Source organism: Gasterosteus aculeatus, chromosome 7, assembly GCF_964276395.1.
Source record: "Gasterosteus aculeatus chromosome 7, fGasAcu3.hap1.1, whole genome shotgun sequence".
Classification (NCBI taxonomy): Eukaryota; Metazoa; Chordata; class Actinopteri; order Perciformes; family Gasterosteidae; genus Gasterosteus; species Gasterosteus aculeatus.
The window spans coordinates 8,952,364-8,974,061 of record NC_135694.1 but is presented as its reverse complement, the minus strand read 5'-3'; the positions used below and the strand labels follow the sequence as shown (position 1 = coordinate 8,974,061).

The 21,698-nt window shown below is 43.6% G+C and overlaps 2 protein-coding genes across 31 annotated transcripts in view; both read left to right on the top strand.

Moving 5' to 3' along the window:
* The first annotated feature begins 203 nt into the window (after positions 1-203).
* krcp (kelch repeat-containing protein) lies at positions 204-4,970 on the top strand. Its single transcript, XM_040182810.2, has 13 exons — positions 204-498; positions 855-1,016; positions 1,098-1,179; positions 1,302-1,358; positions 1,779-2,019; positions 2,176-2,268; positions 2,540-2,671; positions 2,776-2,963; positions 3,034-3,230; positions 3,323-3,417; positions 3,540-3,594; positions 3,756-3,853; positions 4,150-4,970. Exons 1-13 carry the CDS (start codon positions 437-439, stop codon positions 4,386-4,388), a joined length of 1,701 nt encoding a protein of 566 aa, XP_040038744.2. The 5' UTR covers positions 204-436; the 3' UTR covers positions 4,389-4,970.
* A 3,223-nt stretch (positions 4,971-8,193) lies between these two features.
* Positions 8,194-21,698, top strand: part of mark2b (MAP/microtubule affinity-regulating kinase 2b) — a 38,173-nt gene continuing 24,668 nt past the window's right edge. For 27 of the 30 annotated variants that reach the window (XM_078106460.1, XM_078106458.1, XM_078106451.1 and 24 more), the window contains exon 1: positions 8,207-9,674. In XM_078106460.1, coding sequence (XP_077962586.1) covers positions 9,624-9,674 — 51 coding nt within the window. In that variant the 5' untranslated portion in view covers positions 8,207-9,623. Of the gene's footprint in view, positions 9,675-21,698 lie in introns of all 30 variants that reach the window. The other 3 variants (XM_078106443.1, XM_078106442.1, XM_078106431.1) reach the window with 2 other exon arrangements.

Here is a 21,698-nt window from a genome sequence, read left to right as displayed (position 1 = left end):
GTTAAATTAAGTTAAAATTGATAAAAACGAGACAAGGGTAAAGTAAAAAACGTTTTAAAATGTATTGGTGACAAGGACTCCTGAACGCAGCTTTGCCTGCGTCTCGCAGTGGTACTGAATAGAGGCCTCTGATTGGCTTATGGTTTGTGACGCCATACTTGAAGTGTGCTCGATCTATGTTAAGCGTACACTGCATGGGCGGAGCTCTAGTTCTGCAACATACTCTTCAGTGCAGACTTCACCAGTGCAGATACTCTTAGCAACAAAACACGCGCTCACACTCGTTTACCAAGAACACATATCGGTGGCGGGAGATGTCGGATGGAGCGAAAAGGGATATTGTTGTTTTGGTAGTGTAGTTTGTCAAAATAAATAAATTAGCAGAGAAGAAAGAGTTGTGACAATAAACGCGATTCTTGTGGACGACAACGCGAAGATGGAAGATTTCGGAGTATACGCGGTTTTTGGAGTACACGGTCCGCCTCAAAGGCTTGTGAGGTAACAACGACAAACGAAGACTTTTAACCTTTTGACGTTAACAGTTCAATGTTATGACAGATGTCAGCGGGTTGCTCAACGTAACGTTAACTTGTATTGTCTCTGAACTTTAATCTTAAACGCTCACGGATTTTTCAATAGTGTTACGATTGCTGTGACGTTAAGCAGTTCTCCATGTCGTAAACCTCTATCCATTGGCGCCCATTGGGAAAGGGTGACGGGTCCGGTCGGTTGTGTTGATTAACTAGCTTTCCAGTTACGGTCAAACAAATGTTGATAAAAAAAACGTCTTGCAATTTGTATGCATAGCAAGAAACCAATATTCCCTGATTTCTGTATTTTGTTTTCTGCGTCAGTGCTGAAGGTTCGTGCCGGGTGTCTGTCGCAGTTCCCCCGAGTGTCCGCCAGGTGGTGCTGTTCAGCAGCGGGCCGTGGGGCGAGCGGATCTGCGTCAACGCGGAACTCAACGATGCGGACCGCTTCCCCATCACTATCGGGAAACTGACTCCGTACAACAAGTAGGTGGACTGACTGACAGGTGTCCCCGTGACACGGTTTTGAACATTTACTAAAAGATAACCTTTGTTAACGTCCTGCAGGTGCCTGTCGTGGGAGCAGTGGGAAGAGGAGAGCTGGACGGACAGCGTCACATTGAGTGTGACCCTGGAAGGAGGAAACCTGGTAAATATCCAACCAACCCAGAGATCCAGACTAATAACTGGTATTATAGTTGTTTCAGCTAACAGCCAAGTGATGACACAATGTATATTTAAATGGATAAATGTCCCCCCGCCCCCTCTCAGGTAAAAGAAGATTGGTCAAGGCCAGAGCACCTGTCTGTGAAGGAATACACACCAAAGGTAATCTGTGAATTATTTACTTTATATATATAATATGTACATATAAGTGTTGGAAATTAGCCACTCAAACAGCGAGTCCGTATCCAGTTCTACTTGGTAGTCATTTTTCAAGACTGTAATGCATTTACACACTAGTTGGTATGAATTGTTTTTATTTTAGTTTCCTACATTCAACACAGCCTCTCCAAAATCACCATGGACAAAACCAGAGCAGAGTGACGCTTCTTCACTTCAAATAAGTGTTGACAAATGAGTGTAACATCCCCCTTGATCCCGGTGTCTGTTGTGTGTTGACCGACACATGAGATACTTGATGTTGCTGTTTCTGTAACAACTGTTCCCAGTTTTCTCCTTCGGTTGTACTTCCAAACATGAATTCTATGCTAAGCAATGAATGACGTTGTCTGTTGGCCGTCCCAGGACACCGTGGCTCCCCTTGCCGCCCGGGAGCTCAACGGCAAGAGGAAGCGAGAGCGCGCGCCAGAGGGAGAGGATGACGGGAATAAGACTGCTGGTCGCGGAGAGGAAGAAGAAGAAGAGAACGTGTGTCCCAATGGCACGGCGGAGAAGACCACGCCTGTGCGAAAGGTCAGAGGTCAAACCAAAGGGAGCCAGAAGCTGTTCACGACTGCAGCGGATGCAAAAAAGACAAAGAGAACGGGTGAGAGAGGAACAGAGTGTTGCTTCGGTAGAACTAGAATATGATGACGTTACATATTGTCCCGTCACTGTGCGTGTGAACCAGAGGGGTTTAGCTGATGCATTTCTTTATCCTATTTTCTCTCGCCAAACATCTCCCACTCTCTCCGTTGCACAGTTAATGGAGCGGGCGAGGCGCAGGGGATTGTGGGAAAAACGCCTCCTCAGAGTGCTGCCAGGACAAAGAGTCGACAGACACCCACGCAAACCGGTAACGTGTGCACCGTGTTGATACACATCGCCCACCTGATTTCACCGAGTAATTTCTTTCTGTGGGCACAAACTTGGGTAAGCTGTGTTGCCTCCAGTCATTTCCAGGGTACACCTGGGGAGGACAGTTGGAAATTTTTTTACGCTTATCAGAATGTTTACATCCCTGTCGTGTATGAAACTGGAGCCCTTTTTGCTCATTTAACCTGAGATCTCCTTTGTGAGACGGTAACGCTTGAAGTACCAAAGCTCTTGTTTGGTTTCTCCTGCAGCCCCATTGGTCAGCCCGTCGGGTCGCTGGGGTCCAACTCTCTGTCCCATTGATGCTCAGACAGCCATCCTGATTGGAGGTCAGGGATCTCGGATGCAGTTCTGCAAAGATCCCATGTGGAAGCTCTGCACAGGTGCGTCACGAAACAACACTCATAAACAGGCTCCAGCGAGAGTTGCGCCGGATGTTTGCTTTCTGGCGGCCCCGTGTCAGATCGAGTGCTCTTGTGTCTAACAGAGGACATGTCCTGGTTCGCGGCGGAGACTCTGGCGGAGGGCCCGACGCCCGAGGCCAGGATCGGCCACACAGCCGTGTACGACCCGGACTCGAGGCGGATCTTTGTGTTCGGAGGCTCAAAGAACAAGAAGTGGTTCAACGACGTTCACATCCTGGACACACAGAGCTGGAAGTGGACCATGGTGGAGGTGTGTGTGTGTCTTTGGCATGTATTTCCTCCTGCTTGTCCTCCTCCTTCATGTTGTCCCCCCCCTCCAGGCTCAAGGGAAGGTTCCTTCTCTGGCCTACCACAGCTGCAGCATGTTCCGGGGCGAGCTGTTTGTGCTGGGAGGAGTGTTTCCTCGTCCGAACCCGGAGCCCGACGGCTGCAGCGACTCGCTCTACATCTTCGACCCCAACCTCTCCATCTGGTACCAGCCCATCGTCACAGGCGACACGCCCTCCCCCCGCTCAGGGTGAGATGATCTTAACCCGAAAACCCATCACAGCGCGCTACCGCCGCTACGCTCTGTCCCCGTCTCACCTTCCCTTTTTTGTTTTTTTTCAGCCACTCTGCTTGTGTGATGCAGGAGAGGAAGATCTATGTGTTCGGTGGGTGGGACACTCCGGTCTGCTACAACGACATGTACATGTTGGACCTCGGTGAGCCACACACAAAGTATTTCTTACGGGAAACCAGTGCACATTCAAGGCTTATATGTGCGCATTGCGGTGTTAAAACCCTGCTAGAATAGTTGAAATGAAACTTTTTGGTTCCTCGTTAGGTCTGATGGAGTTTTCTGCTGTGAAAACAACTGGGAACGCCCCTTCTCCTCGAAGGTACACTTTTAACCTGTTTATGTGTGTGGTGCATACACACACGCACACATATATGTGTATATATAATATATACACACACAATATCTTCACTGGTCTTCTACAATTTTGAGAAATATTGGGTGTAATTTGCGTCACTCTGCTTTGTTTAATCTGTGTTGCAGCTGGCACGGCAGTGCTGTGCTCTCAGACACAAAGTTCCTGATCCACGGAGGTTACAACGGGAGCAACGCTCTCAGCGACACATTCATCTTTGATACCGGTGAGAGACGAGACTCGCATACACCCAAGATGAAGACGTATAGGTTAACACTCACTGGTCAGAGAACGTCAGAGGTTTTCTTGCAGTGGGGCACATTTATTTTCTTTATTAGTCGTCCAGTATTACTTAGTTAATCTTGTAGTTATTGAATTGGCGTGATGTATCAAAACCGTGATGGGCATTTTATGTTACCATAGATACAAAACGTATTTAACTAATTACATTTCTATTGATTACGACAATTATATTATGGGTGTTCATGATGAAAATATCATTATATTATTTCATTGGCTCAGACACCAACCGCTGGACGGAGGTGACTCTCCCTCAGCTGTCCGTCCCCAGGGCGGGCCACGCCATCATCACCATGGACACGGCCAATCACCGCCGTTTCTCAGGGGAAGGTGAAGATGCGGCAATGGACGCAAGCTCAGTCAGAAGAACCCTGCTGGTGTTCGGGGGCGGAGACAATGAGGGCAACTTCTACTCCGACCTGACGACTGTTGCCGTGGACGATCTGCCCGGTGCTATTTAAAGAGAGCGAGTCACAGGTGAATCCCCGACTGATTACGAAGCTTTTTTAACGGCCCCACAGATCTTTTGTTATTTATAATCTTAGTGTGCCCTTTTAACTTTTTGTGTGTGAGCCCTCTTTTAATTCTACTAGGATTTTATAAAAGTGATGGTTTTGGAAGATGTATATTTGTAGGTTTTTTTTTTACACAAATGAGACAATGAGATAAGTGTCTCTGTGGTGCATGACAGAAATACTGGAGGTCATTTTTAAGCAAACTTCAAGGAAATGTTATTCCTCGTTCTCTCCCTGTGGTCCATGTTAATAACCACAATGTTCTCTGTGTAAAACATCAAACATTTGGATTATTTTACTCATCAAGGACACTACTGATTTATGTACATAGTTTAAAGCTTTTCAAATTCTTCCTCTGATAACTGATATTTGGAATATGTTGCCTTCGGATGTCTGAATTTGCTGAGCATAACTGAGTGATATGCTCAGAATCACGTTGTTGTTGTCATTTTCAAAATCCCAATTCATCTTTCCATGCTGGTCGTTTGCACTTGGCTTCTGTCTTTGCTCAATAAACATTTGATTTCCCTCACTGTATCTTTAATCAAATATGCAGTTAAACACAACTTCACCAAGCTTCTCCATTTGCAGAATAAGTAACGTGTCGTTTTTCATCAGACTCAAGGCGGTGAGGCATTATTTATACCAAGTAGTGTCAAACAGATGAAGGTAATTAAAATTATCTTTGACACTAACAGGAAAGGCCCATTAATAACGTCCCCGTTGGCCCTAGAAGCTAATGTCAGACTAGCAGAGTAACACCGATGCCATCTTCAAACATTCAGAGCTAAATGGAGACATTTCAGTAAAAGATTAGTGGAGCTCCAGGGGGATTATCCTATTTTCTGCTGAAAAGATTATTATAATGTGTCACAAATGTGGCTGTTTTGAATAAAAGTACAAACTAGAGGTGCAATAAATGTTTGTGGTTGTTCTTCCTCCTTGAACAGAAATCATAACAAAATGTTCATCACAAAAATGACAATGAGGGTGATTAAGATCTGATCAACTTTATATATGTGACAAGTCACAAGAACAGGTAAACATATTCCAGATATTGAATGAGTACAATACATTAATACAGTATCCTATGGTAAAAAAATATATAATTTAACTTACCTATGCTGTATTAATATTCACAAACAAAGTGAGGGGTTAAGGAAGTTGTACATTGTATAATAGGAATAATACAATACAAATGACAATTCATTGTGCAGATGTATTTTCGGGGATTGTGACCTTGTGGAAACTGATGCAGGAAACCCCAAATGACGAGCTCACAGGGGACAGACACGCTCTGCTCTGGTAAATTATTCAACAACTTGTTTGCTGCCGAACCAGAAAATACGAACAGGCAAAATCCACCTAGTCCAAGGCCCCTACTTCCTCTGGTGATACAAAGGAAGGCCTGGTCTCCTAAAAAAGGAAAGTTCCCATTTCAAATCAGTTTCCTCATCTCCCTTCTGCTTGAATCCATTATCTTTTTTTAAATGTTTTTTTTTAAGAATTCAGTTATATGACTTATTAGCTCCACCCGCTTGCAACCAAGGCGACGTCGGATGCCACTGAATAATTGATTGACAATTGAAGAACGGTGAAGATTTTCCAAACTTTGTGCTCTTATGCTGTCACAGCAATGAAGATGAGTTAGTTAGATTCTTGTTAAGATGCATAAAGGTTACAGAGACGGACTGGCAGTTAAAAGTATGGTTGTGTGTACTGCATGCCAGCTTCCACACACAAAATGATTGGCTGCATATTAAAATGACTGTCGCAGCCTCGATCTACGCTAGACAAAGTTGGCACTCTGAAATAGGAGACTGGAGATAAAAGTAAATACTGTTTTTGATGTTCATCCAAAAGGACTTTAAAATAACCTCAAATCAGCTGCAAAAAAGAATGACCAAAAGAATGCCAGCCCAAAAAATTAAAAAATATTTATGGGACACACAGCAGGAAGTAATATCAGGACGGCGTGTGGGGTATACATATATATATATATATATATATATATATATATATATATATATATATACATATATATATATATATATATACATATATATATACATATATATATATATATATATATACATATATATATATATATATGTATATATATATGTATATATATATATATATATATATATGTATATATATATATATATATATATATATATATACATATATATATATATACATATATATATATATGTATATATATATATATATATATATATATATACATATATATATATATACATATATATATATATGTATATATATATATATATATATATACATATATATATATATATATATATATATATATATGTATATATCTTTTATGTGTGTGTTTAGAGATAGCTAATAACTGTAATATATTCAGGCATCCTGCAGATGGCGACAATAAAACACATTTTTACCAGCAACAAAGAAGACTCAAACAACACAAAAAGAATTATAAAAACATAACAAACGAAAAGTGGAGTGACTGAGTGCACGTGACGCATCATTTGGTGCACTTTTTTTCGTTCCTATTCGTCACAAAGCGCTGGTCACAACATACGTCGGCCCTGCGTCAATTCAATGTCGAAAAATGAAAAAGAGGACGTATTGCGCCAAGTTTGGCTGCTCCAACTGTTTACTAATTGATATGGTTATAAAAAAGGCCCCGCCGGTACAGCAACAAGGCTGCGTGAAAACACTGCGCACTGTTTGTGTCCCCCAACAAACACTCCTTCCTCATCAGGGATGTGAGTTTTTTTCCCCCTTGATCCGTCCGGAAATCCTGCCAGTTGGATGATCTCCCAGTCATTACTAACAAGCCTGTCGTACCCCTTTATTTCCTGATTTCTGCTTTATTTTCTTCCTAACATCCTTATATTGTGCAAATGGTCGGCATTGATTCATTTGGCTAGTCTCTCCAGACCTGCTGATGGACAGAGTTCAGACACCACCACTACCAACGGGAGCCATATTGTCCTCATCAGCCCGTGGCTGTTGCTTAGTAACTTGAGAATGTCTTCCCAGCTGTCAGCATCTAACAGTCACATTTATGGGTACACATTTACAAATGGCACTTAATTTCTACAGCTGTGATTGCAAAAAAAGACCCATAATCCAACCACCAAGGGGTACGGTTTGACGATTGGCTATATACACATCCCGATAAAACCAAAGGGGATAATGGAAGAAGACAATGATACTTTAAACTACCATTCTGATGTTATGTGTACAACCCTTTAACCAGAGGATCTAGAGTGTCAGGCAAGGTCACCTTGCTTGTGAACAAGGCCCGCTAGTGTGCTGCTTTAATACACAACCCATGAAGAAAATCCAACATGCATTTTGACAACAACACTTTGACTATGACCAGCGACTGAATAAAAACAACGCTTTGGGACAACACTGAGGACATTGAGGCACATTATATAACTATAAACAGTCAAGAGCCCTCACACACTTGTAGTGGTGGATTCTGGCCTCTGTGAATTAATACATGATTGTATGTGGGCCCATTGGCACATGTCAATGCACTAGCAAACCGCAACTAAGATAGTTATGTTTGAAGATCTTTTTACATGATCATGAACGTATATGCACTTGTTTCAAGGCTCTTGGGCCAGATGTATATTGTTATGCAGGCCACTTAATATGTAGGCTACGTAACTGAATGACTAGAAAAGCAACTGACACACAAGGTCATTTGGGGCCTCTGGTGGTCCAGTCGGGTGGGGTGGGGGTGGGGGGGCTTTGGAACCTGGAAGCTACCGTTAAAACAACAATGGAGGAGACGCGTTCACCAGCGGAAACAGCCGAAGACTCAAAAGCAGCCGAAGAAAGCCGAACGAGGAGCGAAACTCGCTGCCTCCCCACCCCTCCTCTTTCAGTCGTGGTGCAAGCAGCCATGTTGCAGCGAGCTTGTTCCGGTATCAGGACAGGATCGTGCGCATAGACCACGATCGGGAGCAGCTTCTCGACTTCTCTCTCCCCCCTCCCACCCCCCCCCCGCTGTCGCCCGTGACTCGCGCCTCCTTAACGAGAACCACCCCGGCACACCGATAATGGATTTTACAAACGTGACGATTCCTCCCTCGGTCGGCCGGTTCCGGTGATCGCAGCAGTCGCAGTACAGGCAGGGCGAGCTGGTGTGTCGCCTCACTGCAGTGCAGCGCTGTTCAACGACCGTATTCCGATCACGCAACGCCAGGAAGAGCGCCGGTGATTTTCGTGGATTTAGAGTTTCGGCTCTGTGGCAGTGCCCGCCGCTGCGGCCGCAGGAAGATAGGCTAACTAGCTAGCTTTGCTTCGAAGGAAACACCGATTTAAGCTAGCTACATGGGCTAACGTTGGCCAGCCCGTTAACGAGCGCAACAGATTGAATTCGCGTTTCTCACCTGCGATGTGACTGTTTTACATGGTGCTGCATTTTTTGGGGGGGGGATACCACACCTGGATATTTCACTGTGGGCATTTTGAATTGTTTTGCGTGAGTTGGGGAAGGTCAAGACATCTCCAGGAATAACTTTGGCCTGATAGTTTGTGGATCCCGGACTTGATTTCAGCCCCGAAAGGAAGCGTCTCTGCTAGGAAAAAAGGAGTCGACACCTGGTTATGAAATCTACTCCCGATCGACACTCTGTGTAGATTTCGGCGACAGTTAGCTCTTCTTCCTCGGACGTTAGTTAGCAGCCTCACGGGTTAGCTAACTAGCCACCTGATCGAAGCTTGTCGGTTCTATACAACCGTTGCCCCAACTTTTCTTCAAGCTAGCCCGAGTAGCTAGCAGGTGAAGACGACAGATCGCCGGGCTGCTAGCTCGCTGGTCGCCGTCGACGCTGGTAAATTCTGAGTGAAAACTAAATTTCACAGTTTCACACAGCGGCCGAAGTTAAAGGAGTCACTTTGCTTTTCCCTCTTTTGCACTTGTTGACAAACATGGGACGTGCGGTTGCTGCTAGCTAGTTTCTAGCTAGCTAACTCGGCTAGCGGCTGATGTGGGATTCAACTTGTTGATTCACGGGCTATCTGTCGTGCAGCTAGCTGGCTAGCACTGGACATCTGTTGGAATTCTTTTTTCTCTACTATCAGCTGGACAGCTTTTAAATGCACAATAGACTGTGACGAATCGTTTCGCTTCACTGTTCCCTTTTTTTGGCAACTTCCAGTCCATCAAAAATGTCAACAAGGACCCCACTGGTGCAAGTCATTGAGAACTCCACCGCACAGGTAAGACTCACCAAATTAAAAGTTATAACGTTATTTTATATCTACAAAGAAATCTCCTTTTGTGACACGAGCTTTATTCGCTTTTTGCTTTGGCTTTTCTCCGTCTCTGGTTGTCTCTGCCACACAGCAGTGATTCACCAGCGTGCCCACGCACTCCCGCTGGATGTGCCGAATAGAATAATACATTTACGGTTGTGTTTAGTCTGTGTGTCGGGGCATGTCGTCCTCCTTGACTTTTCGGGACTTTGACCTGAAGCAATACACACGAAAACTGGCCTACTATTTCTCCATAGCACATGTGTGATAAGTGTGTTTTATGCAACCCTTGCCCCCGAAACGATGAGAATCTCTTGATAAGTGTCAATCAGAATCCTCTTTCCTCGGGGGTCAAAGGTCGATTTGTGTTGATTGATATGTTCTATGTTTTTGCTCCACAAAATCCTTCTGCGGTGCAAGCATGACCCCATTGAGGGATGGTGTCTCAGAAGAAAAAGTTGTATTTGTTGTGAGGGAGAAGTTTTAGCTGTGTGATAAAGGAAAACTTCATTTCAAAGGTATTGATGCTAATGCTGTCTTGTAAGAAACAAGGACGATCATTCATTGATTTGACTAAGACATTAAAAAAGTATTCTTAACATTGATAATCGGTTTAATGAAGAAACACTCGGAAACAGACATACACTAGTAGTGTGTTTATAAAGACAAACACACCACTTACCATAATTCATTATTAGGCTAGAAGAATAAAGCCTTTGCTTTAAAGACAGCATCTTGTTGACATGAAAGCCGGCAGGATGTCCGATACAGACGATGCCATGTTTTACTTGTACAGCTGTCGACAAGCATCCTGTGATGAATAATAGTAGCGCGTGTGAGGCTAACCCATTTCTATATTTGTGTTGCTCGAGTGTCTAGGTATAACGATGTAGCTGTGGTAAGGGTTAGGGTTTTAGCGGTTGATACGTGGCCGTGATGACTTGAGCAACATAAATAGAGCAAATACACAACAGCACTTGGGTTTGAACATTTGTTAAATATTTGTTAACAAATGCATATCTCAGCTTTTCAGGGAACATAACATCTTAAATAAGGGACACGGTATTAATTTGTAGTTGATTTTTTTTTTTTTTTTACAATCTGTTGCAAGAACTGCACCCTTTGTCAAACAGTTAACTACCTGAGACATTGAAGGCCCAACCCCGCTGCAAAGCCGACCTCAGTGTTGGCCCGCTCGTACCAGCCGACAGGGAACCAACCTAAGACTCTAAGGTTCAAAGACTCAGTCCATCTTCACTTCTTGTGCTAATAACTTGCTGACAGAAGTGGTTGGTGACATGATGTCACCAAGGCTTGTCTCGCTCGATGGATCTCTGCCGCTGCTGCGGTGTGCAGGAAGGCAGGTTGCCTGGCAGGTAGGTTTATAGGTGTGTGCAAACAACACCTACATACTCTTACATGGCTCCACCCTTCCCTCGACCAGAGGTCAGTGGTTCTAGAAGTCTACGGCTGTATTGGCCCTCAAATAAACTTTGTAAGGATGATGTTATGGATGAAGTTTGGTGTGTTTTGATCATTTAAATATAAATGAAGAACAACTTCCTTGTTGAGTTCACGGGAAGGAGATATGGTGCTGCTGTGAAGACTTTTCACTGAACTTCCTGGTAAGCCTCGTTTGTACCAGGCGCCTGTACCAATAGAGCCTCCTGCGTTGTTCTGCTTACAGCACCTAGTGAGGATTTAGGGGGGTTTGAAACAAACACAAAACGTTTTGGGGGTTTATATGGCAAGTCCTTAACTGGTTTTGTAGGCTAAGGGTCACACACGGATCCACCCACACAAATCCAGTCTGTTCTAAGGGCCATGTATAGAAAGCCTTTGGTGTCGGGTCTCAAGATACTGGACAGAATGGCACCAGACATGAAGAAGGGTTGAGTGTTGACGTGACCCTCACCGTCAGTATATTTTCATCTGATAAGTCAATGTGACGCTAGGTAAAGGACATTTTCTCTTCATGTGCAAAAAGACTGCTTGAGCGGAATGAAACCGTGTTTCATTTTAATATTTAACATAAAAATAAGCCGAATGGCGATTTACTTGACTGGAAAGTTGGCAAGCACTTTTTACACCTGACCGGCGACCTACGCTGTTAATGTTTAGGAATGTCTGTTTGCGTTGTAAAACTCGACTGCTCCGACGACCGGCCTGCCGTCATAAACAGCCGTTGGGCCCATATCATAAGAGACCTGTCCAACGGACCGAAGTGACTTTTGACATCTTTCCGACGGTGTGAAATGTCAGACATGTTGAGTGGCCCTGATCTGACATGTTGCTCCACACGGTTGGCTTCCGGCTGTTAGTTTGAGGAACTTATTTGGATGCAACACTCATCGTTGTCACACCAGGTAAACTTTAGAATGCTGTGAATTTGTATTCAATAAGAGGATAGAGGAGTTTTACAGGTAAGCTTATTAAAATGCCCAGGTACAATGCATTTAGTCTCATGAACTGACCCAAAGTTCCGTAAAATGGACTTACGTAACTTGTGTTCAAACGGCTGCTGAAGCGTTGTGCTCTTTGTCCACTTCCCCAGACATTATCACTTCATTGTCTGATTTCCTGTTTTACAATGTCACCCCTCTATTCATTTGAGCCACGTCTTCTGAAAAGACAGACGAATGCAGCCAGTAATACTGGTCTGCCTCTTGAATTGTTACTTTGTCCTCCATTTCATTGTTTGGGTAGCTGCACACTAGCTGGATCCTCCCCACATGGGAGGGTGATGTGTTATGGATTGTATCCCTCGTGTTGTCGGAGGCCCGTATGGGAGACGATGAACTAGGATCAATTTGTAATTCTGAAATACGGTGCCGGTTACAAGATGGCCCATACAAAGGATCTTACCCATCTGGTTTATACCAAAGAGTGATTTTAGGATCAGTTCCTGGAAGTTACCTTTCCAAAATGGCTGTTTTTTTTTTGTCTGCTGTCATCTGATCATGCCTACGATTGTACACTTCCTGTTGCTGAACTTTGTACGGTACTTTTATCAGGCAGGAAAAGTAGGAATGGGATCAGTGGGACTCCTTTAGGACGGGAGGGGCCATTGGATTATTGAGAATCATTTCATACAAGCAGTTGATATGTATTTATCACATCACATTTATCAATGAGCTGAATAGCGTAAAACAACTTTAATCATCCACTTGTAAAAACAATCCATAGTTGTTGTGGTCCAAAACTCCACAGGGTCCCTTTTTTAAAGTTGAAACTGAAAAAGAGCAGTATTCTCTCCTGAACAAGGGAACGTAAATTAAACCGATATTTCCGTGTGTGGTGATTCGGGGAGAAAACAAAAAGCACAGCCGGTACCCGTTTATCTCTAATGTGTAAAAATGAGTATTGAAAGTGCTTTAAATAACTAGCGTTGATATTGATACTTCGCTATATGTGACAACACTGGGGTTGAATGAAAAGTAGTGGGACTAAAGGTTATTTTGTTAGTTTTCCCCATATATTTTGGACTGGTGGGAGATTTCAGTGGTGGTGTCCATATAATTATTCCCAAAGTCTAAATCGGAGTGTAGAAATCTTGTCTTTGCCTTTTAGTTTCCTGTCTATTCCAGTTTGACCTTTGTAACCTACACTGTGACTGTAACGGTGACTGTTGCAGGTTCAAAATGCACTCTTATCACCACGGCAACCAAAGACAAAGCAAACACGGTATTTGAAAATATGAGTCTAGCTGAGCACAGTTTGATGTATTTAACCTGACGCCTTGGGAGTGTGAAAACTGTTGGCCTGGAAATTTAATATAGATGAGAGGGGCCGAATGTGAGAGAATTGACACAGGTATGCTGGCGCAGATCTGTTTAGCCTGTCGTTATTCCTGCTCCTCATTGAATGAATCATCATTTAAGCAATCTATACACACACAAACACACACTTGCACGTTGCTGTTACGCCCAGGAAACCATAAATGATGCCTCTCCTTACCAGTCCGGTCACTAGGCAAATGAACAGAAAGACAAAGCTAGCCAGGGCCCTAGCAACAGAGAACCTGCTACACACGCACGCAAACACACTTTAGCAGCCTTTTCCTTTTCTTCCCCCCCGTCTGCACGTACAGACCCATGCAGTGAGTTGTTAATTGGATCAGAATTACATGTTGTTTTGATGAGTTTTGTGAGCCTTTACGTCCTTCTACCCGGACGTCCAGGAGACGCGTGAATCTAGGGCACCCGGGTGTTTAACCAACAATCCAGTGGAGTTCAGTTTTCCGTGTGTGTGGTGGATTGTCTCTGGTGAGCAGGGTAAAACCGGCCTTTCTAGTCGAGCGGTGGGTGTGGCAGCTAACTGTAAACCTGACATGCGAGGGGTTTGACGTCATTCAGTGGAAGGCGTGTGGATTTCTGCTTTCTGTTTAGTCATCTGACGACAGTGTGGAGTGAATACTGTGATCAACTGTGTGTTTTGATTCCTTGTAAAGGTTTAATCAAGGATTGCTTTGATTGTAAGATTTGACAGGACAGCCAAGGTGTAATTTGTTGCCTTTTATATTGTATAGAAGGACACTAGAATAAAGCTACATACAGCTTTTTTAGAAATGATTTGTTATATGTCTTAAGTAGATTTTAGATGTTTTGCTTTTATGTTGGTTCAATGCAAGTGTAATCCAAGATGTAGCGAGTACCCAAAACATGTTTGCAAGGGCTAAGGTGGTCCGTGTCGGTGGGGTCTCAACACGGTCGTGCGTTTACAGTTTACTCCGGTGGCTTCCACGCACGCACAAACGCACGCATGTTCACTCGCTCGCGCTCTGTTGCATAGCAGCACAACAAAGGCACGCAAGGAAGTGCCGTGCAGCGTATCCCAAATGTGACAGCAACCAACAGCGCTGAATTGATTTGCATGCATGCACACACACACACACACACACACACAAATATACCTAGGAGGTTAGAGTAATCCAGTTCAAGAGAACACACACCCATCACTTCATTCACAGCAAACTGAGACTCGGCGTGACACCGCCTTGCTAAAGTAAGGGGCCTCCCACCAATACAATAAGTTGTGTGTGTGAAGGGTTTCCATAGCTTGAATGCGTATATCAGCTGTACTCTATATCAGATTTGGCCCAGCAAGAGTTTCACAAGGAGCAACACAGGAGCAGGGAAGCAAAACATTGTGCTGATCGCTATGATGCCAAGCTTTAACAAGCCTTCGCACTGCGGTGAGACTCAGGCCAGGAGAGATGAAATCACACATCTGCACTCCAACCGACAAGATGTTCACTGTGAGGTCTGCAGGTGCTGCTGGTCGACAAGCTGTTGTGCAATAGTTGGGGATAAAGAGCTTCTTATGTCCCAGGTTTAACAGGAAGTGTTAGTCTCTTCAGCTGTAGAAAATCCTTCTGCAGAGGTTACACGATCTTCGTGTGCTAGCGTGTCATAGCACAGTCTTGATGAAATAGTGTTTGGCTTTGTTACCAAAATATCTGTGCTGATATGAGTCACGGAGTATTTTTTGCTGCTCTTCAAAGCTATAAATGAGTCCAAGGACTTGAAATGAGCCTCTGCCTTTTGGAAACCATGAGCCTAATACAAGTCCTAATACATGTCTCACAATTTTATTGAAATCTATTGATGCTTAATATACAAATGTTAAACTGTGTGTGTGTGTGTGTGTGTGTGTGTCGTAAAAAGCACAACATGCATTATCTTTCTGTCCATATTTATGTTAAACTCTGGTTGACTATACACCCTGGTAATGTTTTAACTGGGTCCATCAGGTGGCGTTTGGTAGCTTTTACCTCTTGAAATGCCTCATTAGCTGGTTTCACATGAGTCCTCCCTGTGTTCATCCTAGTTGGGTTTCCCCTGTAATCAGCTCGTAGTTCCAGTTAGTAATTGTTCTTTTTCAAAGTGAGAGCGACTATCTAGCCATTGTCAGATATGCCGCTTTTTGTTTTGTTACTGGAACAGAGTACAGAGTACAAGGAGAGAATGGAGGGGAGGAAAAGGGAGCTAGAAAATATCGCAGAAAGAAAATGATACAAACAAACACCGACAGAGAGGGCAGGATTCAGCAAGCGACAAATCTCCATGGTAACAGTGTGTGTGTGTGTGTGTGTGTGTGTGTGTGTGTGTGTGTGTGTGTGTGTGTGTGTGTGTGTGTGTGTGTGTGTGTGTGTGTGTGTGTGTGTGTGTGTGTGTGTGTGTGTGTGTGTGTGTGTGTGTGTGTGTGTGTCCTCCCTCCCACCTACAAATTTCAGTTTAATGCAGCAGCTTTTGTGTGTTCTGTATCCAGACCATGTTTGTTCTCTGCTTGTTCCACATATAGAAGTTGTTTGTGGAAATGGGAATAAATATTTATATATTAAATATTTGATTATTGAATGGATTTCCGCAATTTAAAATTAAAAAGTTTTAAGTAGGTTCTCCTAACGGTTCTCCTTTATTTCTTTTATTGGAAGGACAAATAATGTCACACATTTCTCCTTCAAAAGGCTGTTTGTGTTATCCTTCCACAGCGTTTCATTCCCTATACGTAATTATGAATAATTCAATTTTCACCATTAAATTTTAAACCAATTGTTCGAGCTACTCTAAGTAACCCGTGAGTGGAACCGCAGAGCTGCTGCCAGGAGTTTTCTAGGGCACAAAGTCAAAGCGGACGAGGCGTTGTTTTTTTTTTTACCATTTATTTCTATACCTTTTTTCTCAAGAGTAGCCAGTCTGGTCTGGGAGCTCTGGGTTTGGCTGTCCTAACAATTTGTGGCCTTTTTGTCTAAACGGGTCCCCAAAACCCTTCAGACGGTGCAGAGATGCAATTCAATCTAATCATATATTTGTATGACAACCTCATATAAACCGGCATGTTTATTTGGCACAATTACCTTATTCATCCATCCCCTCAGAAGGCACTCCTCCCTCTTGGGGGAAACGTTAATGCAATTTAATATCATATGGGGAAAGATAGTCGCTTGACAATGTGCAGGTGCTGAGACCTCTGGTTGATGGTTTTGCAGCTTGTTATTCTTAAATGTAATTAAGTCTCATCAAGATTTCACCCGCAGTTCTTTTTATCCGTCGAGGTGCTCAATGCACGCTGCCCTCTCCAACTGAGGTTGTCCTTACCTTTGTGATTACCTTTAATTACTAGACAAAAACTATCTGCATAAAAGCTTCTAATAGCTTCCAGTTTGGTGACTAAGTCACCATGTTTAAATTGTGTGCACTTTAATTGATAATTAGGTTCTATGTACTTACATTTTATGACCTAGAAGCATACGCCAAAAATGTACACAATGCTGTTTTTTAATCTCTTTTCCCCCCTCATTTAATATAAGCAACATTCATACATTTCCTTCACAAACCGCACACAAAACCCAAACTCGAGTCCCAAATGACCATAAAACCTTTAGAACAACCAACATAATCTGACACGAATCACAACTCCTTCCCTCCCCTGCATGCTCAAAGTAATCCGAGTAACCCGCACACAGCTGGCGTCAGCGCAGGTTGTGTAATTAGAAACGGCCGGGAAAATGACAACGGGTGCATGCTGGGGATTTCCAATTGTCACTGCAGGATGTGATGGTGGAAGGTGAGGCGGTCCACTGGGCAGGGAGTACAAGAGTCTGCCGGACTGTAGTCGATGATTGATCGGCCTGATCAATCATGGAATCATCAGAACCCAGAGTTTTGCTGTCTGCGCGGCGGTTTTGTTGTGCAATTTTCCAAAGTGTCTGTTTTTAAGCTCCCCTCTGGTTTTATTACCCTTTTATTTGCCTCCCTCCCGTTGACCACATGTTTGCCTACTTTCGCCAATGAGGCGTTCGGGTCGAGTCGTCTCTGGGTGGCGGTGCGGCGCACACGTCACAAAGCGACTCCACGTTGGGGGTCGCCTCCTGAACCGCTCAGCGTCGAATACCAGCCAGTTCTAGAGTGACTTCCTCCCTGAGCTCGGATGAGTAAACACCAGTGGTGATAGAGTCAAAACCCAAGCCCTGGCTTTGATTAACATTACAGCTTTGTGTGTGTGTGTGTGTGTGTGTGTGTGTGTGTGTGTGTGTGTGTGTGTGTGTGTGTGTGTGTGTGTGTGTGTGTGTGTGTGTGTGTGTGTGTGTGTGTGTGTGTGTTGGGAGGGGGTCTAAATTTTTAGGCCGGATATTGTACTAATGTTGTCTCCACACGCAATGCAAAATGAGCGTTGTGGTAGAAGCCAATCTGCCACGTATTATATCATTTATTCAAAAATATCTGAGTTAAGAACTAATGTAATGTAAATTAGAATCAAATGTGCATCTTTGGGCTTTGTGTGTCCAATAAACAGAAGCGTTCCCTTCATCTGACGTCGATGTCATTCACAACGTCTGAGATTTAACTGAACTGGAAGCTAAAGTTTGTGAATTATTTGCCACAGTGCGCAGCCTCAAGTCGGTCTTCACACGCAACATCAGAGAGTAACTTGAGAATAAAACAATGATGTCACTTATTGTCCTCCCGCAAATCTATAATTATATCAGAGAGGGAGAGCGAAGAGCTGGATATACAATGTGTGTGTGTGTGTGTGTGTGTGTGGTGGGGGGAGGGGGGGGTTGTGCCTCGCTTGCAGCTGCCCAAAAATGAAGGAAGAATCAGAAGACCGAAATAGTCTGACATGAAAGAGGATAGGAGAGACGGAGGACCAAAGACTGGAAGACTGGAAAGAAGAAGGAAATAACTCTACTCGGTTCTGTGGTCCCAGTACACTAATACCAGAGTAAAAAGCTACGCCTTCTGACTGGTCGGATAAGTGTATGAAGAAGCTGGTCTTCTCACCTCCATGTCATTGGTTTATATTACAATATGTACGTAAAAATGGTTATCACTTTAAAGTGGCAGCTGGTTAACGGCGGAGCTCATTTTAACTTTCCTGTTGTTAATTTGGCAGCTACTTAATACTAGTTTAATGTTTTGTTTATTTTTACTGCTGGTTGAAAGGGAACAAAAAATGGAGCCCAAAGTTTTTCAAAAATATAACCTCTAAAGTTTTCACTAAAAGTTTAGTTACGGGTAGATTTTGTTGATGCCCTTTCCTATGTGTTAGAAGATAGTGTCTTTCTTTAAAACGGGCTGTGTAGTCGTGATCTGTTTGCACAACAGCGTAGTACTTTAAAAACTAACTGCAAAGTGCCAGTAGGAAGCTCTTTGTGTTGAGTAGCTAGAGACGTCCTTTGGGTGGTGGTTGTTTCTTCAACAGGACGTGTCTCTGAATCGAAAGCAGTGTGTTTTTCTTAATTTGTGCAATATTGTGTCATCTTTGCCTCCAAATATCAGCACATGCCAGAGGGCTTTTACATATTGTCACTGACCGCTTTATCCTGTAGGTCAGCACGCCAGACACCAGTTTGCTGAGGAATCAGGTTATACAGGAAATCAGACGCGTTTACATGCATAGTAGGAAGTGATTTGTCACAACAGATGTCTCTAAATAATTCATCCAGCAGTGGAAACCTTTTCGGTGAGACAATGGCTTAAAAGTTGTTTTAAAACCTGAACGCACAGCTACATGATCTTTCCCGTCAGCTTTCCCCTGTTTCGTGTTGTTGTAATGCACACGTACCTGCCAAGAAATCAATGCTCAAAAAAACGGCGATCTTGTGATTACTTAAGTGTATGTAATCCCAACGAAGAAAAGGGATTTGTTCAAATTGTCTATATGTCAATTTGACCAGAGTCTGTCCTAAAGGAAAGGATCCAAATTTAAAAATTAAAAAAAAACGCACGGCTGCACAGTGGAATAGAAAAACATTCACCCTCCTTGAGTTTTTCCTGTTTTGTTGAATGACAGCCTGTGATTTATGTTACGCACCGACACAAGCAAAGGTGTAATTGCGGAAGAGTAAAAAAAAAAAATTAGGAGGACCAATCTAGAACTCAGGTCCAGAATGGGTCTTTGTCTTGGAAAGTGTCCACATCGAACATGTTGCCTCCCTTCTCCCACATGATCCAAAAATAAAAAATGATTGGCTTCCCTCTCCTGCGCATAAGGACCTTCCCCTGTCCTCTGGGTTTATCGTAACTGTCATTTGTTTTTAATCCCAGTTCCCCCGCTTTTGTTAAGGCTTAATCTGGCCTATTACACTTTATTCAGGTCTGTGCTGTCGGCGTGTTTGTGTGTGTGTGTGTGGGGGTAGGACACAGCAGTTATATCATACCATCTGGAGAAAGAAATACACGATAAAGTAATCTGTCTCCTTTCGCCCTGTGGCCCAAGATGTGTTGACGGCGGAGGGACGAGGATGTTGTTGATCAAGTAGTTCCGACTGGGAAGCGATAATTGGGTGAATAAAACAACGACAAAAGAAAGCGATGCTTTGTGTGAATCCCCCGTTGCACGATGTGAGTTTCCCCCCCGACTGGCCCCCTCGTGTGTGTGTGTGTGTGTGTGTGTGTGTGTGTGTGTGTGTGTGTGTGTGTGTGTGTGTGTGTGTGTGTGTGTGTGTGTGTGTGTGTGTGTGTGTGTGTGTGTGGTCACCCTGCAGCCAGCCGTCCTCTCCTCTGACCCTGATCCCCATCACCTGTCTGCTCAAATCACACACACACTGTTGCTGTGACCCTTTCCTGGAGTAGAAACCCAATTGCAGTCGGTGGACATGCAAAACCTGCTAGCGCAGAATGTTTTTTTTTTTTTTTTTTTTTTATGCCTCGAAAGACCTGCTGTGAGATTAACAAAGCACTCCTTCCTACCATGTAAAGAGAATATCAAAATAACTAAAATACACACACAGAGAACGAACAAAGGTGCAATACTATTTCATGCCTCAATCCGCTTGTACCCCGATACGAATATCTTTCCACGTGATGAATATTGTGCGACGTCAGACCGTAGTGTGAAATATTACCCAGAGTTCAACAGCAGCTGTGGGAAAATCAAGTCGCAGCTCGGTGTCCCAGCACCTTCACTGTGACCCGACAAAGAGAACCGGTGTTGGAAAACTGCACAAGTGGTCCTTGCTCTTACGTGCGCCTACCCAAATATTTAGAAATTAAGCAACACATTTGATTGTTACCTGCAAATGTTTGTAACGGCACAGCAAATACAATCCATCGGCACAAGTGGATGCACACGTTTGACAAGACCGGTTGGAGATTTTCATGCAACTAATATTTCTGCGTTAATCCCAGGAGACCTGTTTAATACAACAGCCTTTGGTCAATGTGTACAGGATTAACTTCTGCATAAAGAGGAATAAAGGTGATTTAACCTCCCTTTCTCTAACCAAACCCTTGTGTTTTATTTAGCTGTTTGAGTCTCTCCAGATGCAACCCTGATGTGACTGGCTATCCATTGCAAGACTAATGCAGGTCTTATAACGCCCCCCTAGCTCTAATCTCCCAGACCAACTCTCTCTCGGCTGATTTTAGGAATTTTTGGCTTCTTGGACCCTGGCGACAGCGAGCTGTTCAGCTGTACTTGTTTTATATTTAGTAGAAATGCAGTTTAAACCTCCGTAATGCGTCAGAAAATGGAAATATCGCAGTACCCGAAGAGGGGTCGGAACCGGAACCTGCTAATAAACAGGCATAAATAAACCGGCATAAGTGATCCAGTTCTTTAGCATTCATAAGCCGCACAGTTATAAGGTAATTCATGATCCGTCTGCAGTCTCCAACGTGCATGCCCCTGCCGCCAATAAGGAGTATGAATAAGACCAGTAACCCGACTTTAGACCGTAGGCTTCAAAGAAGAACAACATTTGATATAAAACCCAACGTCTGTTACTTTAAAGGCGTTGTTGTCTCTCCAAGAGGCCATGGAGATGAGGCTATAGTTACTCGACCCCTTCTCTTGTTTATCATATTTTTGTATGTGATATTATTGAATGGAACACCACTATCCAAAGAGATGAATGTCTCTGCTGCTGAAACGTAATGAAACATGAAATCAAAGGCTCTGTATTGATGGGGCCTTTAAATTACAGGACATGTACGAGGCTGATGGCACCTCGGAATGGGTAAAAAAACAAAAAAATACCCT